General features: G+C 37.5%; 1 protein-coding gene across 1 annotated transcript in view; it reads right to left on the bottom strand.

The window, feature by feature from the left end:
- LOC139691970 (solute carrier family 52, riboflavin transporter, member 3-A-like) overlaps nt 1-22,647 on the bottom strand; it is a 53,072-nt gene that overhangs the window by 10,985 nt on the left and 19,440 nt on the right. Inside the window, exons 2-4 of the mRNA XM_071589944.1 lie at nt 13,723-14,020; nt 3,047-3,507; nt 771-1,061 (exon numbers count right to left, since the gene is read on the bottom strand). Coding sequence (XP_071446045.1) covers nt 771-1,061; nt 3,047-3,507; nt 13,723-14,020 — 1,050 coding nt within the window. The remainder of the gene's footprint in view (nt 1-770; nt 1,062-3,046; nt 3,508-13,722; nt 14,021-22,647) is intronic.

The raw sequence follows: 22,647 nt of genomic DNA, 5'->3' as shown, positions 1-22,647 counted from the left end.
ATTATCTTCTAACTACTTACAACGAATCAAAATTTGATTTTTCAAACTTAATCGGTTTTTAATGTCATTATTAAGGTGCAGCTTTTACGGGGAGGATGTTGATGGCAGGAAGCATGAATGAAGACTTATAGAAAGGCTATTGAGAACTTTATTGAAGCGTGGTTTATTTTACGGCGCGGAAACTTGGTCTTTGATTCAAGGCAATAGGCGATATTTGGAGGCTTTTGAGGTGGGAGTATGGAAGATGGAAAAAAGGAAATGGAAGGAAAGAAAACAAATGAAGAGGTTCTGGCCATGGTGGAGGAGGATAGAAGGAAATTGGAAGAAATGAAAAAAAGACAGGAACAATGGATGGACAGCATATTAAGTAGCAGACTATGGTAGATGGGATACTTGTAATGTTGGGAAGACGAGATAGGAGAGGGGAAAAGAATGGGAATGTTGAATGGAATGAAGGGAAGGAGTAAAAATGTATTTTTCGAAGAATGGTTTCTTGTAATTTACCTGTAAGTGTCGAATATGTACGATTATTTAATGTTATATCACGCGGGTCTTATAAATCTAAGAGTACCTGGGAATTGAATCCGCTAAAACCTACCTTGACAAGTGCTTCACTTCAATGTTAATTAGAATCCAGTTTCTAATAATTAGGACATGTGAAATTTATTGATTGAATAAATAACACTATGCGCACTTCTTAAGCATTGTCTAAGGCCCTGACATAAGCACTCTTCCCTGCCTCCGTGAAAATCACCCCCAGCGGTGCTTACGTGAATATCTTGGCGAAGGATCTGGACAGTGAGAAGGTCTTTCGGATGGGGGTGAAAAAGACGATGAGGCAGGTGGCAGGGTTGGCCATCGCCGTCAGGGTTGCGCTGAGGTGGTAGGCAGAGTTGCCGTACGGAGCACAGGAGTACGTCTGGATCCCGGGAAGGGCTCCGTTGGCCAGCAAGCAAACCCAGAATGCAATGAACAGAAGGAGAGCCACCTGCAAGGTGCTCAGGAGAGGAGGTCCTTCATTGGGAGTAGGTTGCTCGTTGTACGTCCTCACTGACGTAGACCTAGGTGAGAAAAAGGCAAGGTTTTAGAGCCCGAAGATTCACTCCTTTCCTGACGAAATATATTTATATTCCGGGATTCAATGACGTTACGTCGAACGCGTTTCAATGACGAATGGCGGCGGGATATAATATTTAACCCGCGGACATTTTACTGCCACATGTGATCCTGGGATTCAGAAAATCCTGCGCTAACGATGAAGTTTCCCTGGAGCCGAAACACCATTTACTAGTCTAAGGAACATTCCAGTGTGTCACGGCCGGCGACCCACGGACTGACGTGAATTTCACCGATCTTAATGATTTCGCCAATTATGAATTGTGGGATGTAGGCCATCTAGGAAATGCCGAATACGGCTGGCCAAGATTTGAGGTCGAGAATTCAAAGAATTGAAATTATCAGCCGATAACTTTTTTTTTACGTTCCGTGTCGATGTTTTGACTGTAACGGTGAGCAAAAATATTTTGAAAGCTTGCCATTGGAGGTCGATGACACCATAACTTGTCGAGTGAGTGCTGCGCTGAGCAAATTCTGGGGGACGGGTTAATGGGTTAATGGGTGTGGCGAACCAGGGGAAGAGGTTGGAGAAGTGTTTTGGAAAAGGTATTTTCTATTCATACATAATTTATCATAGAGGGATAGAAAATTTTAATTTATGAAAAATACTTTCCAAAAGTTTAACTTCCCTCTTTCATTTACTGAAATTAGAGCTCTCTCACATCGATACAACTTTTTTTAATTTGATTATATTATTGATAAATTGTATATACATATATATATATATATATATATATATATATATATATATATTTATATATATATACATACATATATCAGTACTACTGTTTCTGCTGAGGAAAACGGAGGTAAATTCCATCAAAATTATTAAGAAATAAGGTGCGAGTGTTCTTTTTATGTGTTCTTATATTGTTTGTTGCTATCCAAGTTTTATATATATATATATATATAGCAACAAATATACCATTGCAAATTACCAATATGGCGTGTTTCAGGAACAGCATTTTCTTGATTTCAATTAGGGCTTGGGGTGCGATAGGGTATCTTTTAGAATGGGGTATGACCTTTTGGGACTTTATGTTTCGGATCTTTAAAATATAAATTATATTGGGAAACTATGAGTGTACCGCTAGGCGTACCAAGTTAATTCTTTATAGAGGTGTTTGATTCATTGCATCCATTAAACAAAGAGCGACAAGCGACGAGTATTCACTCAGACACATGCAACGAATAGTTTGAACCAATTTTGAATGAACCTAGGTATCTTGCGTTTCGAATTTGCTGGAATTGAGAGACAACCACTGTAGAAGTCTATGGCTCGAAGAGGAGGCTAATATGGTATGTAATATTTTTTTACGCTATACGTTCACTTTATTTTATTTTGAATTTTATCTTGTTTCATCTTAAAATTTCTCTGTACATTATTACTCATAGTGATAATTTCGTTTTTATTGGGGGGGAAGTATTCTTTTGTTCTAATAGAATCACATGAAGAATATTAGCGTATGAATTAGAATTAAATGAATGTATTTGTACAAAATAAGTACCAATCATCGCATGAGTATAAATGGATTTACACCTTGCTGTTTTTTTTAAATAATGGCCACATTCATTCTGGATAAATAACCCCCAAAACTCAAGGGTCTCGATTCTCCACGTTGACAGGAGCGCGCCAAACCGTTTCATTTCGAAATAGACACTTATTGAAGTAGGCATTTATGCTGTTCACATCACTCATGAGTCATCAATTAAAAATACCAGAACCTTGCCGTGAGTAAAGAACTCATAAAATTTTGCAGGTTAGAGTTCAACTTTGGTCACATGTGATGTACGTTGTGCATATGATGTCAACGAGCAACGTTCCTCGTTAATTTAAATTCATTGACTTGGAACAGACTTAGGTGAAGTCAATTCGGTATAATAATCATTGAAATGGAAGAAGGCTGCGGCTATATCCCGCGCCACTCGCCTGATATCGTCCTCTTCCATCGTCTCCTTCGGCCCTCCTCTACTCCGCCTCTCCAGAAGGAGGAAGCCCAGGACGCTGCACAGCATGAGCACGAAGAGGCAAAGGAAGAAGACCTTGGGGGAGAAATTGGGCGGCGGAGGAGGGAGGACATGACCATCAGGGGCACACTTGGGGTCACCGCTCGCGCCCTGGGCAAGGGCGATGATTCCGGGCAGCAGGCCCCCGATGCCTTCTCCGGTGAAATAGGCGGCTAGGGCGCGGGGCCGGAAGGTTGCCATGAAGGGTATGAATAGGACGGAGGAGGTGCAGCCGACGATGGCGAAGACGAAGGTGAGGATCAGGGTGGGCCACGATGTCCCACCGACGGGCATGTTCCACGTGAAGGAGAGGGCGAGTGCCGCAAGGGCGCCGATCACCAAGACTACGTAGACGACCGCTGTTCTGGCGACCACCGTTCGTGACTGTGTGAAGTGGAAGGAAGAAAGACTCGTTACTCTTTTTGTCAACCAGAATGCTCGTTTTAGTAACCACGGGCATAAATTATGGGTGACGTTCGTAGGAACTCAAATGGATCCCATGTTTAAATTTCCCATTGAAAAAGTTTGCGTATATATTTAATGACAGTATTATTTGCAGAGCGAAGGGGAGGTGAGCGAAGGTGAAAGAAGGAATGGCCAGGGAAAACAAGAAAAATGCCTGAAAGTTATAATGGAGCGAGATATATAGAGGAATTTTTCCAAGGAGTTATTCCCTTCCCTCCAAAGGCCCGAGTAAACGAGGGTGCATCATTCCCGTCACTAATTTATGTTACGGCATTTCTTCAAAATTTATTTAGTAAATTAAACCCCATTTTGTATAACTATGTTGGCTTTATCCATAAACCGTAAGCAATTATAAAAAAATAAACCGTGCCATGAAAAAGTTTTGAAACTTAGTTATGCACTTAATTTAATCATTGTAAAAATGTTATTTCCTTTGATTCCGCGGAACCGATTGACGAACATAAGGGAAATAAATTATGCGCGATGTGCCACAAAGTGTGTGCGCCATTTAACGGACATTGTCTCGCCAGGACTACGCGTAGGTACAGTGGTGATATTTGGCAAATATGTAGGAAGTGGAGGAATAAAGGCAGTTCCGAAACCCACATTGTAGCTTTTAATTTTCGTCCAGAGAAAGGATGTTTCAAATTTTTAAGATTGGCGTCAATAATTTTTCCAAAGATTTTACAACAGTGGAAATTTCCATTTTTGTCCTTCATTCGCGTTTTAGGAACCAAAATGAGAGCATTATCCCGAAAAGGAATTCCGATCAAGTGTCTCCTAGCTAATGCTAACAAACTAACACCTTGAGGCCATTCAAACTGACTCACTAAAATAATTAACGAATGTATGAGCAAACATATTTTCTATAAGATGCACGATCAACTGTAAGTTTAAAATCACATTATGTCACGAAAGAGAACTAGAATCCTAAGAAATATTTGAATAAAAGTAATAAGGTAGACTCCTGAGGCTAAAGAATTTGAATTAATGGAAACAGTTTCTTGTAAGTATATCTAAAGTACAGAATTCACATCAATCCTCAAAAACCATCCTATCCATCTCGTCCTCCTAGTTCTGTCCTTTCCCTACTACCTGCCCGTTTTTCTTTTGTTACACCCAGCCCTTAACACGCTCATGATATCCCCTATAGTCTACTGATGCTCCTTTCTTGCCGTTCCGGTTAATGCTTCTAATTTCTATTTTCTAGACCGTCTTCCCTATTTTATTCTCTTGTATCTGATACTACAATTTATTACTACTATTTTATAATCTGAATCCGCATCCACTCTCGGGAAATTGTGCGAATTAACCACTCTATTTCTCAAACTGTGCCTAAACATAATACAACCATACCTTCCTGAATCCTCCAGCATGTATACCCACTAATTTTGGGTTTTATATACCAAATATTAGTAATGACAAACACGTGTCTGGTACCTAACTTGCAGAGTATTAACCCAGAGTAACCAAACCATATTGGTTGTTAAATACTGAAAATGATCTGAAATTCAGTTTTAATTGATTTTTTACAAATGTTAATTGAGACATGCTTATAAACACATTTATTTATTTATTTTTTTTGAACGATTGCGTTGTTTTTCGCCTAATTTTCAATTATATCACGTCCTATTTTGCAAGCTGTTGGCGAATTTATTTTTGCTTACGGATTCAAGGTATGGATTGGCAGTACGTATAAATATAATCCTACAAGCTGTAATGAATGGGGGACACCTAAATGAGAAAATATTTCTAGTGCTAAAAAAATCTGTAACTCTTAACCTTCAAAAACACGAAATACACATCCTTGAAGTGACTCAAGAGACGACAAAAATCGTTCCCAGAAATCGTATTTTTTTCCAACAGGGGCGCTTTTTCGGCAGCTGTTGATGTGAATGGGGCTCATGTCAGTTCAGGAAGTAGGCAGGTCCACTCGAGTCCTTGGAAAGGAGGGAGAGGGACGAATGAGACGCGTTGTTGCAATATCTGACCCTAGATTTTCGACTTCAAGGCTCACGACGTGTGTTGGTTGTGTGCGATCGCTGGGGCGCTTTAAGTGCCTTCTCGACTATAGGATGCAGATAATTTCGGAAATCACTATCAAGGTCGCGAATATTTTTCAGCTAAACATTGTACGATGTTTATTAATGAAGAAGAACGTATTTTCCAAAGAAGCACAATATTATTTAGGATAAAGCAAGTAGCAAAATTAATTACGTAATCCAAGGATGAGGAAAATAACCGGTTTTATTAAAGGTATATTATATTTTTATCAAGGGAACGAAGGAGCATTCCATGGAAAGGCTTCAGGTAAAGTAATATGGACCGCATATCTACCAAAGTCCTTCCTACAAGTGCAATAAAAAATTAAAACTCATTATTTAATACTTCGTTTGTCATAAAAATGTTTTCGTAGGAGTAAACGGTGTCATCTTTTATGGTGTTAAATACAATTATTTTTCGTTAGATAGAACCGAGAAGCGATTTCAGGTGGAGGTCGTTGGGAGAGATTTCGGACTCAATCTGCATCTAGCGGGCTCAGAATGCCAGCCAAAAAAGCACCGAGTATTAAATTCATGCTCTTATGACAATTTATACGGTTAACTATTAAAAAAATAGATTTTAAATTACTCTTAGAAAATAATTCCTAATAAATAATAAGTCTGGATGGTAATTTCTTTGCTGGACACCCAACTCAATGCAATGAATAGTTCTAAGAAACATGCTTCAATATGTCTTAACGAAAGATGAAAAATACATCATAAAATTTTTAATCCTTGGAAAGTAATCTATAATGAAATTATGTTGTTAAATTTTCATAGCCAGCGATTTATAATAATAATATTTGAATTTATTCAAGTCGCGTAATTACTCAAATGAGTGTTTCCCCCTTACCCTTAAGGTGATACAGTACATCGTCTCATATCTGTCGTTCTTCTTTAATTTTTGACCGAAATATTGTACTTTTTTGATTTATATTCAAATGATAAGATCATGATAAGGTCATGACATTATTTTTTCAAATTATATAAATTAATTAAAACTAACAGCGTATTCATTTCCAATTGAATCCTTTTTTACGACATGGGGAGGAAACAAAGAGCAGGGAGGGAGTAGAGACTCGGCTTCTTTATATTCCTTTGCCATCCCCGTGCATTCGCTTTGTTTCCTCCTCCTCCCCATAGCAATGCTGCTACTCACTAAACCCGTCTCAGATTACCCAAAATAATGATGGGCGCAAAAATTTTACGGTTACACCTAAGACTGACGTGTTATTATGAAACTGGGTGGGGAAAATATTTTTAATGAATTATTATTTCATGTTTTCAGTATTCTAGATAATTATTCCATTCTGATTCATTCATATACCTGTACATGTGAAAGTGTTATTGTACCCCTCCACCTACCCTTACCCTAATGAAATTACCCGATTTTCTTATACGTAAATGAAGGTGGAAGGGTGGGCGGATGACTTAGGAGAAAGATAACACGAATATCGATTTTGGTATAAATAATCTCGTTATTGTATGAATTCTTAAGTGAAAATTAATCTACATAAATTTGATATTCTAGAGTAAAATACATATATATATATATATATATATATATATATATATATATATATATATATATATATATATATATATATATATATATATATATATATATATATATATATATATATATATATACATTCAAACACGAAATCCCGCCAGACGGCGAAAAATATTCATATATACAGAAACAGATATAAGGAAAAGGGATAGGAACACACATAAAGGACGAACACAATAGAGGTGGGGAAGGCGGAATCGAACGGATCACAAGAGTAAAAATATCAAGGATATATTTTTACTCTTGTGATCCGTTCGAGGAAATATTTTTACTCTTGTGATCCGTTCGATTCCGCCTTCCCCACCTCTATTGTGTTCGTCCTTTATGTGTGCTCCTATCCCTTTTCCTTATATCTGTTTCTGTATATATGAGTATATATATATATAAAAATGAAGGAGCTTAATCACGCTTAAACATACCCAATCACAATTAATCATATTATATATATATATATATAAATAATATGATTAATTGTGATTGGGTATGTTTAAGCGTGATTAAGTTCCTTCATTTTTTATATATGTGCGATAACCATATATATACACACACACACACACACATTTATCAAGGAAGAGAGGGACAGAACCTCTCTTCCTTGATAAATGTCTGTGTCCACTAGTGCTAAGTGTTATACATTATTATTCACGTCCGTGAGACTTTCAAAAAGTGTTATATATATATATATATATATATATATACATTTCTATACACACATATATAAAAAATGAAGAAACTTATTCACGCTTAAACACACCCAATCACAATTAATCGCACTCTACCTTCCCCATATTGCGAGTTACTTCAATCTGTAATGCTTCCGGAAACAAAACAAATCAACATCAATAGCCTTAATTTATTAAATTATGTACCTAAGGATTCATTAATATGGATAATAGATTTAATCCAGATATCTCGGGTATTTCTTAATAATAAATACTTAAAAACGACACACTCCCGTATGCCTTCGAATTATGAGCACAGTGCAAAACCACTAGATTTTCTCAAAATCATTACTGAATGATTAGTCCTCTAAATATCTTCTTCTTCGTGAATAATAAAAGTCAATTTTTTAATTATTACAATGCCTTCCACGCATCCAGATATTTTGGATGACTTGAAGCGATAAATATGATTTCTGCTGAAATGGCATGATTTCTCGCTGATTTCCGTCTCCCAACTCCCCACTCAGGGGTGGATTTTCTCTCTCTGCGACAATTTTTACTGGAAATCTTTTTTACACTGTCTAACAACTCAGCGACAGTTCCGAACTGGTTTTCTGTCATAGCTTGCGGTTTTGCTCTGCCGTAGAATGTGATACTCGATCGGAAATTATACATCCAAGGAGCAAGCGTGATAAACTTATTCTTATATGTAGCCTTTAAAGCCCTCTTAATGCTAAGCTCTCTTTACTCTAAAATCTGAACTCCTAGCCGTAACGTGGCCACTTCGACGGCAGCATACGTATTTATATGTTCTTATATGCTATGATCTACCAGTTTTTCGTATTATTTGCAGCAAAAATTTTGGAGAGAAAAAATCTAGCGACAATACAGTTTTCTCGTATTCTTCACTCATGGTTGGATAGCAAAATTTACATTAGGTAGAGCAGTACACGAGTAGCGACACCAGTTATTTACTGTGGGAAATGGGAAAGCGTCAAAGTCCGCTATTTCCGGAGAGGTAAACGCATATTAATTTTGACGCGCAACCGGCTCTTTTAGCAGAGGTGCTCGAGGGGCATGTTAGCACAACGCAAATTCTTGAAAATTCCCGAGCCATATTTCAGGGAACGAGAAATTTCCCAAACAATCCGAGAAAAAACAGCGAAGGTGTCTGTTCTATCGCCGAAGCACTGTGCAGAAAATATTGATCGAGTTTAAGTTATAAGGGACCAGATGTGCAAGTCACGTTTATTTAGTAGACTTTGGTGATGTGACGATCAGGTATAGTTTTTCAATTCTTAAGGAGCACAAATATCATGAACCCCGATTGATAGCCTGTACTCTAGTTATGTTTAGCATGTTGTGGCTTGATGATGAAAAAACACGCTTTGCTTTTCCGTATCGAATTTTTTTATTACGACCTAGGTTTCGTTAAAGCATCACCGTTTCAGGTCTGTCATGTTGTGGCTTCCCAACCCGAGGGCCTGAATTCAAATCAGACTCAAGTCTGACCTGAAGAAGGCCTCAGAGAACGCCGAAAGCTCAAACAATCTAAAATGTGACCGTCCTTTTACGTATTATCCATTTTATTTTGAGTTCTATTGTGCCGCCCAAATGTTATGTATATATATATATATATATATATATATATACAAAACATTTGGACGACGTAGTATATATATATATGTGCGTATATATATATATATATATATATATATATATATATATATATATATATATATATATATATATATATACTACTTTCCGAATTCAAAAAGCAGCATTAAAAATTTACTTGAGCACACCCATTATTGCATGATGTACATAGGCACCAAGGTTTGTCAGTGGCTGTTCATGTCTTGGCAAGTATATATTTATGCTTAAGTAAGCAATATATATATATATATATATATATATATATATATGAAGTTAGCTATAGTGGACAAAGACAAAAGTACAGAAACACAAAAAAGAAAAAAACTCACTAGCTTTCGAATTTTCAGTGGTCCACACCACCTTTCTCAAGGAAGAGAAGGACATATATATATAATAGGAATATATACACACCATATGTGTATGTGTGTGTGGGTTTGTGTTTATAATGTGTGTGCATATTTATAAATACATGAGGTTATGAGGAAGTTGCTAGAGGTAAGTCGAAAGAAGAAATAATTGCATGTGCGGCATATTCAAAGGTAGAGTGATGTTGAATGCGGTGATAAATGGGAGAATGTTAGCGAGAAGACGCGTGGTTTTCAAGAAGTTGGAAGGTTAAGACAAGCATTAGAAGTAGGGAGGGGGAAGAAAAGCTTACTAGGATCTTCCATGAAGAGTGCGCATACCACTATCACAAATTTTGTCCTACACCTATAGCCAATAAGGTTTAATACTGGAAGCCATATTTATTGCATTGCGGTTTTCTTTAATCAATAAACCCTAAAATCGAGAGTGGAATTTTTCTATTTATCTGCATCTGTTAACATCTGCAAGGTACGTGACAAGGTACCATAAATGCAGCAGGCATCCGTCGTTACAGAGTATGTGGCAGGGGGAGATTCCACATCAGTCAAACAAGATCAATTAATCGTTGCTTGGCTGCAAGAGACTAAAAAATTTTCTTTGCTTAGTTCAAATAATTGTAAGTATTATAACAATACGTACATAACCTACAGTGTGTGTATTTAAGGGTAAAATACCTCTCTACGCTCAGGAGACGAGCCGTTAGTCACAAGAGGAGCAATAAAATAGGAGGGATATCAGGGCAAGAATTTCCGCGGTGACATCTGATCCCCGGTAAGATGCCAAGACACAAATAACATATTAGTGATAAATTATATAAGGAACGTGTTTCTGTATGGGTCAGAGGAAAGGTCGTGGAGGAAAGGGTATGGTAAATGATACGAAGCAGCATAAGGATCTATGATAGATAGGAGTGTGTTAGGCAGTTAGGGTCAAGGAAAGAAGTGAATAGAGTTTTCGGACGGCATGAATGGAGGCAAAAGTTATGAACAAGTGCTAACGTAGAACAAACATTATTTTAGACTGTGAGATATCCGCGATTATATGTCATAGTTTTTATGGAAAATCCAAACCTCTTCTCGGTAGACTACTTTCCGCTCTCCCTAGCTTTTCCCACAAACCTCTTTCTTTACTTAGACTTTCTTCTTTACTTAGATTTCATTGTTCTCTTTCTTCTCTGTCATTTACTTTGAGTATGTGTATATGTTTAGGTTTATACTTAATTTATATATATATATATATATATATATATATATATATATATATATATATATATATATATATATATATATATATTTCCGATGCACAAATCTGGGCATTATGAATGTTTGTCTGTCTATATTTTTTTATGTGTATGTATGTAATTATAAATGTTATGCCTAATATAGTATGTAAAGGTATACGACGATGGGCTAAATGGAATTCGGTCTCAATTTCGCCCAAATAAAGACCTCTATCTATTTATCTACTTTTTAATGAGTGCTTAAAGTAATTGCCGAGTATTTTACCATTTGAAAGATAATCCACCCGTACACAAGTCCAAAAACGGGTCTTCCGATAGTGAAAACTCGTGCACATGATTCAATGCAAGAGGGTAATTTGGCAGGGATTATTAGGGCGTCAGCTTTTATTATGTAAACCTCTTCACCAAGGTATTGTTATGTTTTCGCCCCTGGGATGGATCATTAAACCCAGGTGTCGGTTTTCGATTCCAGCTGTCGGATTACCAGGTTTTTTGTGAACTGAATTGATAGAGGGAAGAAAGAGATTTAAATTTGCTCGTTCTGGACTCTACTTTATCCCGAGTTGTCTACAAAGTTCTGGCGTACGAGCTCGCATTCAACCCATAAATAGCGTACTGAGTGCGTAAATTTCACCTCTGTCATTGTTTCTCCCATATCCATTCGTGGTGGCATTTCCGCATTAGAACTTGAGAATTTCCTCGTCATTTCAATTCAGCCTGACACTCTCTGAATTGCTCGTTTTTTCCCCGTCGCACCGTAAGCATAGTGTGTCAATGAGTCTTTTCCCACAACTACAGGATAAAGGATATTTTTGTTTAATTAATGGGACGAACAATATGCACTGCAGAAAATATGCATTGAGCAGAAGGATCCTGCCCATGCTGGCGGTGGGCGTCCGGAGTGACTCGCTCTTTTCATTCAGCGGAGTGCGACTTTATGCAGAATTTCAGTGCAATCATCGAGGAATTTCCTTGGTCGGATTCACATTTTACGTCTTTCCGTCGTTTGCACTCCATGCTTTCTAACGAAGGCCATTTTCGCTGATTAATGATGTTACGCCCGACAGCCAGGATAAAAACATTATTATTTTGAGGAAATTGTCAAAGATAACGAAGCTATTAGAACCGAACAAAATTAATTAAAATTAAAAGAAAACTAATGAAACATTAATTTTACTCGAATATCTTCGTTCATTTTTTCTCATCTTTAGTTGACATTCCATTGTTTTAAAATATTGGCCTTGAAAACGAGCTAATTGTGAGGGAAAAGAGAAGGGAATTAGAACCCTGATGCCTCTCTACTCTTTGCTGATGAGACTAGGAATTTTCCTGAGTGTAGTTAAGGCTCACATCGGTCATTCTACCTTAATTGTGGTTCTACTGATGTGAAAAGGGAAGGTGGTTTGACAGTGATGTCGTATTGAAGATATTATTAGGCTGCTGACCTTGAAGGGCCAAGGATGGCCAAAACGTTTTCTTGCCATGAATCTTCTTTCGACTTCTTCCCGTCCATTTGAAAAAAAACTTTACTGATAACAAACGGTTGCGCCACTTCTCAACCCTCATGCCCTCCACCACAGTAATAGTGGAGTGCGACATCTGGGAAAGGATCAGGCTAAGCAGGACTCAGCCGTAAAGATAGCATCGCTGTCGGGTACCTTTCATTCTCACAACAACACTCAGAGGTTTTAGAAATAAGTCGACCTTTCTCCGTGCTCTACCCTAAAACCCACATTCTCTGTAATGTCCCAAACAATAAAATAGGTATTACCATACATTCCCCCTTGTTCCGTTGGGAAAAGCCTCTTTTTCTAAATCAAATTCAGACATTCCAGAGATGTGGATGAGGACTCGAAATTTTGCAAAGGACAAATGCTCAAACATGTATTTCCTTAGAAGACCTTTACCCCTGCCATCATCGTAATTAGGTATCCCTAGGTAATCTGGTAGAATTAGGTAAATAAGGTCAAATGACACCAAAGGGTGGACATTTCCATTATTTGTCACAGAACTTGTTTCCATACACAAATCCATGTTTGAATTTTCATAAATTACCAAAACCTGAATCGGAAACGTAATTGGGTTGCCTTGGGCAGTGGAAGGAGAAAGGGTGTCAGGGTTAGACATTCATGAAAACATCCATTTAAAGTAAAGAATGGATTATTTTTTAATCAAAGGAGAACTGGGTGCGAATGCTGGAGAGGATAAATGTGATATGAAGATGTATATGGGAGACCGAAGAGGAAAAATCTATATGGAGTGCAATGTGGAAAAGAAGAGCCGGATGGATCAAACACGATTTTATATAACATGTTCGATATTCAAGAAGCGTAATGACGAGGAATGGAATGTCCAGCAAAGAATTACGAGGTGCTAATTTGTGAACCAAATAGGGATAGTTGTGAAACAAGGGAGAGGGAGTCGCCAGAAACTGGCACAGTGGTTCGGGAAGAATAGAGCACTGCAGTTGGCCCATCCTTGGCTAGAGATATATGAATTAGTGAGGGAGGAGCAGCAGTTACTGACCTTCGAGGTGATTTCGACCTGAATGGCATTGGAAACCGTTGATATTCATATTAAATGAGAAAGACATACCCTTTTCGAGAAGCGGAGAAGGAGGACGTAGAGAATCGGTCCGGAATTGGCCGCCTGCACCGCCAAGGACAGATGCGAGGGCAAGGCCCATCCCTCCGGGGCCACTAGAACCAGGATCGGGAGCTCCACGAAGACGCCGTTGACGGTCAGCCACGCTCCGATACCGAAGAGGATGGAGAGGGTGAGCTCCACAGCTTTGCGGTAGGGCCTCCAGGGCTTCTTGGGGGGCTGCGGTGGACACTCTTCCTCACTTCCCCCCCCATCGGCGGCGGCTGGAAAGAGGGCTCGGACGGAGGACCTGCGAAGGTCGGAGGGGAATGAGGGGCAGGCGAAACAGCCGAGTCCACAGAAAAGGGATGGAGCCGTTCCTGCCGGCTTCTGGGGCGGGTGCGAGGGTTGCGGCAAAAGCGACTCGTGGTGGAGCCCCGCGTCCACCCCGTCCGACATGTCGAAGGCAAGTGTTTGGTGCGCTCGTGGAGATGGATGTGGTGGCGGGGAAAGGTGGTGGGGCGCCGGTTCGACGGGGAAGGCTAGATCGGCGACGAGTTTTCACGTCGGGTTCCGAAAAGAAAGACCGTCAACCAGTTTCGTTGTGCGATTCTAAGGAATGCCAGCGTATGATTTCAGTTCTCTTGCCCGCCTAATTGAACGATGGGAGAGAATTTGAATGCCCGGAATCTCGAAAGGAGTTGGGGAAGGATTCTAGTTGAGGGGAAAATTATACACTTGCCATGTTTCGGGCATCGAGTGCTTTGCGGTGCGTACAAAAATTCACGTCATTATACTCTGTTATATGCTTACGAAGAAATTAAATCGCCTGGCGGATCCTCTCTCGATGGTTTGCGGAAATTCATTTTTTTATTCAGAGATTATTATTTATTTATCAATTGTTCGGTAATTTATCAGTATTTTTCTCTCAAATAAAAACGTAACCGAAAACTAATCTTACTCTCTGAATTATACTTGGATTGTTGTATTCACGCGAATTAACGAGTTCGTTTCCGTGGATTTTAAGTTAACACAATTGAAACTGAAATGATTTACGTATATAACTTATTTTATGCTTTATTGCCATAATATATTGCGTATTTCTGTCATTCAGAATACCTACTAAGAGTTTGTAAAAAATAAAAAACAAAAGAATTACCTTTAATTTAATTTTATGAAAAAATGACTCAAAAATCAAAAGAAAAATATCAAGAAGGATGTTCGCTAATTTAAACCTCTTAAACGTTGCATCAAAAGTTAACTCCGTAAATTTCCATTTCACATAATTTTGTGTTTGGCTACTTACAATATCACGTAATACTACGAGAGTTTCGAATTAATCTTTTTCAATGATTGCAAATTTTAGTACTCATTAATGGTTGAAAACTTTTAGACTTCATGGAAAAGGGCTTAGTGGAGCGCTCAAAATTGATTTTATATACTTGGTGATATTAATTGAGGAGGTGTGTAGGAATTGACATCACTAGACGGTCATATCTCCTAAGAGTTAATGAATTCATGTTTATTATGAGTTCTTCTATCCATGAATTTAATTTTTCGATATTAACCCCTATGATTAAAGGTTTTCTCATTTTTATATCATCATTCATCATGTGTGCAATGAAAAAAAATTCTAATGGCAAAAAAATAATGTCGTTAAATGGGAAATATTATTGTTTGCTGTTTAATCACTGAATGAAAACACTCCAATCAAATAAAGGAATCGAAATTAAATTATCGACAGGGTTGGAAATATAGTACATAATATTCCTCGGAGTTAGGATCAAAAAATCTCGGGAGAGTGTGAAAAACACATTTCTGGGTGGTTCCATCGCAAACATTCTTAGACACCTGCTCGCCCGAATCTGCACGCAAAATTAGAGGCACATTCATTTGGTATTTAAAATTTTCTTCGCCATCCCATATTGGCTTCCATGAAAATCCGGCAACAATTGCGTAGAACGGAACCGGGGACCCTAGATATGGAAGTCCTATACCTTATCCCTCGTCCACTTCATTCTTCTTTTAATTATCTCCGTAAAAGTTTCGCCGAGGAGGGTGGCTAAAAGAGCTGTTAACGTCATCGATCTGAACCCTTAGGTTGAAGAAGAATCTAGATTTATTGCTCTGGCTGTCCGATTGGTTTGGCAGCATATGGCAGTCGGAGATATTCACCGAAACCGGGGAGTTCAAAGACACCGACCATAAGGCCAATGGGGCGCGACAAGAGAAACTGCATCCAGCCAGCTTGCGCTCTTCCAACTGCTATACAGATCACTGTTTCTAATTGTTCTTTTGTCATCTCAAACATTGGAATTTTGCATCATTATATTTAGTTAATGTCATTTTTCTCCTTACTCCTCATGTGTTGTCAATATAATTAATTTCTTCATTTCAAGTCCAGTAACTTAATATTATTTATACTATGTGAAAAATGATTGTTACCATGTACATGTAACTTTCCTCTAATTATTTTTTTCCTCTAAATTTTCGCGGGTTTTTCACAATCCCTTCTCTTCGTGGGTGTTTTCCTGCGTGGGTTTTTACTAGGTGAGCAATGCCACGCTCTCTCTAGCTTTTCCTATAACTCTCATTCTTTGCTTAGACTTTCTCTATTCTATTGTTCTTTCTTCACCGTAATTTACTTTGAGTGTGTGTGTATTTTTAGATGTATTCTTAATTTATATATGTTCATGTATGTATACATATATGTATAAAAAACATATATGTATATATAATTATGTATATATATATATATATATATATATATATATATATATATATAATTATATATAAAATTATATTATCATTTGTATTAAATTATATATTTTATTGGATGTGAAAATCAGTGCATAGTTAAAGTTTGTCTTTATGTGTATTTTGTATTTATGTATTTGTGTACTCATGTAATTATAAATTTTACGCCTAATACGGTATGCACACGGCGATGGTTGAAATGGAAGAAGGGACCATTTGGTCTCAAATTCGCCCAACTAAAGACCTCTATGTTTCTTCCACGCTCTTTACACTCGTCCTCGTGGCATCATTGCCAAGCCCAAATCAGTCCGTAAGGAATGCCGTCGAGTTTATGGCCCGAAGGCTCGTTCGCGCGGGTGTTTAAATGCAAAGGGACCCATCTGGAGCTTCCAGGTGCGTTTAACGAATATTTTTCTGCCCATTTTATTTTCCATATTCGTTCGGACGACCGTCTGGCCAGCTGTGTGTTGGTTTTAGGGAAGATTGAGCTTCCGTCGCCCCGCGCCTTCCTTGTGTTACATAAGCCTTCCCACTCTCCCTGCCCCGTCCCGTCCTTGTCTGGACACAGCGATTCTCCCCTTAATCCCCTCGCCAAAAGAGTCTTCTCGAAACTCCTGCACCTCTTCCTCCTGCCCACGAATGGTATTTACTCTCCTGGACGACCTGTCGCATTAGTCCTCGTTTCCGAAAAGTTCTGCTCCCAGCGCTAAGGAGACAGGCACAAATTAAATTGGGCCATAATGAATGGCAAACGATTGAAAATGTTCACTAATTAAAAAAATTGTTCCGGCCTATTTTTCGTGTATGATTAAGTGAGATATCATTTTCAGGAAGTAAATTGAAAGTCCTTCGACTACCCGCTGAAGATGATGCGTGAATAAATATTTTTTATGCAGAAGGTGCCTTCAGATATATCACACCAAAAATAGCTGGGACTAAATGCTTCTTGCCATTGAATGCGATCATAGCGTCTGACTTAACGCAGTACCTTTTCGAAATTTAAATCGGAGAGACCATTGGTGTATACAGGTGGGGGCCACCATGTGGTGTCTGAAGATGATATCTGAAGATTCACATCGAAAGCTAAGACGGAGAAAATACTTTTAATCATTGCATTATCTTCCCATTAAATTATAAAACGAAAGCCGAGAGTGGATGTTGATTCCGTATTGGGAAAGGTCGGGGGTCGAACATCCGAGGACGGCGATGTGGTCTTGGGCTGTCCCTTGCCAAGGCTCGTATCGTCACCGCAGATTGCAAGTTATGGGGAAATGTCCTCAAGCATAGTTAAAATGCACATAAATCAGGAATGAATGGATATTTAAAGTACGTGAAAACAGACCTTTGACTTTCGAGCATTAGCCCGGGGATTTAAGGAATTTATTTGGGGTACAGGGTTTTGTCCAAAAGACAAATCTAATTAATTATTCAAGCATGAATCCTTCAATCCGAAGATTGGTTAACTGCAGTCATTCTTCCCTATCTAATGCTAATTCTTAAACCCCGTGACTACTCTCCCTTCTCACATTCCTCTTTATTTGATATATGTCCTTTGATTTTCCTATTATGTTGTATTTAATTTCCTCTTCCATCATGTTCATCACTAATCATTGAAAAAATAAATTTAAAATATTCACATTTTGTAATTTTATGTTTCCTGAAAGGCGCAGCAGTTATTCCACCCGTTCATTTGATGTCTGAACTTTTATGCGATTTTATTAGAGTAATTACTGATTCAAGTACAATGTGTTAATAATCTTCAAGGATTTATGGCTGGAGACTAAAATCATTTCTTAAAGGCAATCGAACTTATAGGCTTCATTCCTTTTCTCACGATGAATGCATCATAGCAACGATTAAAATGTCTCAATTTCCCATTCTCTTTCATTAAATCCCGTTCCAGTTCTTAACAGCTTTCCATTGATGATTACATCCTCTGCCATACGACATTGACTGACTTACAGGGTAAACATGGGGATGTTCTCCAAGAGAGCATCTGCTTCACCTGCTTATAGTCTGCTATTCTTAAGATGTAATTCGCAAATTTTAATATACTAAAATAAAGCTTGATGTGATAACTAATGGGGAGGATATTTCTAATGACGATGACAATTCAGCATTAGGGGTTTAATTATATCTCGGCAGTATATTAAATGAAATTGATATGATGAATTACGATATTATATCCAAGCTCTTTGTATTTACGATTCTCTCTCAATCGGGAGGTCATTCTCTGACATCCTAGTATACTTCGTATTTTAATAATAGTTTACATAAAATCACATGCGGACGTTAGCTGCCTGCCCTCTCATTAAAACGTGGGTTCCTCCGTACTTCATACCGCAATTTTTGAGATGTTTCAGAGTATACATGAGTAAACACTAGCAAATCGTACTCACGAAAACTTCGTAGAAAAAAATATTAACGAAAGGATTATGAAGAAGAAAGCAGATTTTTATTTTTATAAATAGTGATCTGTGAAAGAACTGAATATTGCAATAGTGTCATGATAAGTATGGCATCATACTTTAGTCGCTTATAATAGCAGGAATATTCACATAACAAAGTTAAGCACGTGCAAGTTATCGCAATATATTGGATGGAAGGGAAATATTTAAGTCGGTTATTAAACAGACGTCTCTAATTATTGCCGGATAACGCAGTTACTGCTCATTTTTCCAGAGACATATAATAGTTTTGGAAAGCGGAGCTACTATCGAGCACAAGCGAAATAATTATAAGGAAAATTATCCTTCATCAATCCAGGTATGCGATAACTAAGTAGATTAACACGTTCTGGCGTTTATATACTTGCATTAGGCAGCATTCCTGTCGCTTTCTATCTTTTGCCCGAGTTATTACTAGCAGCAACGGTAAGCGTTCGTAACCAGCATGGGTAAAAAAAATAGAGAGATGTCTTCAAATGAAACCAAGTTGTTTTCAGAAGTCCTCTGAAAAGTATCTTGATTACATTTATGGAATTTAAGGATCCTAAGCATCTTAGTTTCCACAAATGGAGCAAAGAGGCTCTTCTCGCTTGTGAATATATGTTCTTACGTAAGACTATGCATTCAAGAGAGGGCAATGACTACAACTCTTGATTGTTTTTGGCCCCCTAAGAAAATATCACCCCTTCTTGAGCACGCTGGTGAAGATCACGTAAGAGCGAAGAAGAAAGAGTGAATTGATAGTATATGCATATGCATGGGTGTAAATTAAAAAGGTTATTGCATGACTATATACGCGTCTGTGGGTGTACCTTTGCATGATTTCGTTGGCTTAGTATTTGTTTTTATTCTCTTTTACGGGTGGTGGCCTAACACGCCCCTATGGCGGCTTGCGGGATATTAAATAAATGTAGATGTGAATGACAGCAATGCCACGCGAACTAACTCTCTCAGAAACTTTGAGAATCGCTATATATTGCGTGCAAACCTACTTCTTTTTCCATTTGTATGTGGACATAAAAATCGCCTCCAGATATTGTGTGAGCTAATTTAATACAGCACTCTTGCATTTAAGTTTATATGATTTCGCTTTCCAGATAGGTCGAAGGTTAGGAGCCAGACGAAGGGTAGTCTATGCAGCCTAAGTATAGGTAAAATTTTTGTACTGATCAGAAGAGTATCGTTAATTTAATGGTAATAGTTTTATCAAATGTTTATCCTTGTTTTATATAAAATTTCCAAATGAGTAGTAACATTCATTAGGATTTTTTAACTTGCTAGAGTCATTTTAATCTACCTATTCCCACACATTATTGATAAATTAAGAATGCCATTTACAAACCCAGCAGTCCTTTCTTCTTCGCATATAATAAAGGCTGAGCTAATTCAGAAATATTTAAGCCCTAAAAAGTCTCAGAAGTGCCTTGAATATTGGACCATGGTGTATTTGGAATCGAGGATTTCCGGTGTTGACAGCAAGTACAAATAAGTATTCTAAAAATAAATAAGGACTTAGTATACTAATAAATATTTAAGTTTTTCATCTAAAGTTGGGTTTGAGATTTTAGCTTTTAAGTGACATTTTGTTTTATGACGTGGAGCTCAAAGTCCAGAATTTAACCGTGCATAAATGACAAGTGGAAAGTGTTATAACCTGTCAGCCATGTTATTCTTGTGATCTTATGATTGCTAATGACTGAGATTCAGAGCTAATGGAAGAGATTTAAATATCGTAAACACAATTTTAAATGAGCTAATCCATTAAATTAGTGAATATAGTTTACGTTTTATTTTAAATTGTTTATATTAGTCATTCATTTATGAACCTTGAATATTCTTCGCCGAAAACGAGCATTGACATCAATTTCTGCGCAAAACATATAAAATAACCCTCAAACTAGGATTAAAGAGAGTCCCCGAAACGTTGGCGTAATTTAACCACCTCTGCAAACTGAAACTTTGTTGACACGTCATCAAATATTGCTTTCAATGGAACGTACATTTGGAGTCCTTGATGGCATGGAAAAATGCTCAGAATATCGGTATCATATCGTTGATTGACTGGGGTGACGTTAGAAATGGCAAATTATAAAAAACCGCTGCCGAAATGATGGAACGATTGGTGAAATTATATAATGCACGCGAAAGCAAAAGTGATATGCGTGAATTCTGGAGCTCGTGAAACTTCTCTTCACCCCTCTCCATCTCCTCTTCTGTGAGTGGCAACATTCATACACTGGCGCGTGCTCTATTATTCGAACGCTATCCCATCGAATGCAATTAGAAAAGGTTAATGTGTCTCCCAGTTAGAATAAGTATTTCGTTAAGTTGGTACGACCTGGTGTCGAGAATGGAGGGGGAACGCAGTAGGCTGGATGAGCATTGGTTCGAGGCATGGATGGGGCTTACACGAACATGGGGAGAACGGGTTAGCCACGCGGTTCAGAAGTCCCGATTTCTTGGAAAATTAAAACCGCAACTTGGTAAAAAAAAATTAAAGGGATGATGTGTCGCTCCGACCTTTCGTAAGATATTCGCAAAAATGTGAAGAGAAGACAGAGTAGTAGTTTGAGTTTTGTAGAGAATTACTCTCTTCCCATGACACACAGATGTTTTTTTGTTTGTAATTTAAAAAAGATATTTCACTTTCCAAGTGCCCTAATTGAAAGATTTACCATATGTATTTTCCTAGCTATAAATAATTGAGGCAACGAGTAGTTTAAAGTGTAATATTTTATGGGAAAATAATATAAAGGAATTTCATATTCGAGGATTATTGCTCCTAAGTTAATGCTCCGGAGAAGTATTTTCTACGAAAATACAAGGCGGTTTAAATTTTGGAATTACAAATACATAAAATAGAATATATTCTATTATTTCAGGCTTCACTTCGTGGAAGTATTTAATATCCATACTAAAAAGTACGAGTCTTTCTTTTTAGTATGGACTAAAAAGTACGAGTCTTTCTTTTTAGTATGGACATAAAATAGAAGCGACTTGTTCTTTTAAAATGTGTAACTCAGCTTTTTTTTATAATGGACCCAGTGTTTTGAGCAGACATATGATTGTTATTACTAATAGCCGAAACCTAGAATTGAAAAATGATTGGAGTGTTGTTAAGGTCTCTGTTTTAAAAAATATTAGTTACTCAATAAAGTCGACTGTTGAAGCCTAATTTGGCTAATCACCATCTTAATGTGGAAATAATTAAATACTAAGTAAAAATGTCAATATTTAGCTAGACTTGAAGAGGACTGTAAAGTTACTAAAACAGACTTTTTTACGTCCCAAATTTTAAGCCAAATTTGGTGTTATTACCAATTAAGTAGTCTACTTATTTATTTTATTTTTGGTTGAATCCTGGACACTAATTTGTTCAGTTAACCTTCGTAATCTTAAAGTATGTACACACCATAAATATATTTTGCGTTTCACTCAATCTCTCCCCAGCTTTCATGAGTTGAATCTCCCTTCACGGCGTCTAATACGTTTGAAATATCAGAATAAAACGAAGAGTAAGTGTTCTCTTTTTCACATTAGTAAATAAATACTGATTTGAACGAGAGCATTAAGGATTTCAATTGTATTTGCGTAATGTATACAAGTTTTGGAATGAATTTATTACATCAAAATTAAAATCAGGCTTATATATTTAATTATTAATGGCTAATTTGCTACAACTACCCGACTATCAAGCATGTTACGAAGAAGATGTTTGATATTTTTCGGGATA

The sequence above is a fragment of the Hetaerina americana genome, unplaced genomic scaffold, assembly GCF_022747635.1.
Source record: "Hetaerina americana unplaced genomic scaffold, ioHetAmer1.1.p SCAF_4, whole genome shotgun sequence".
NCBI lineage: Eukaryota > Metazoa > Arthropoda > Insecta > Odonata > Calopterygidae > Hetaerina > Hetaerina americana.
The sequence above is the reverse complement of the archived record's forward strand: the minus strand, read 5'-3'. Positions and strand labels throughout refer to the sequence as shown.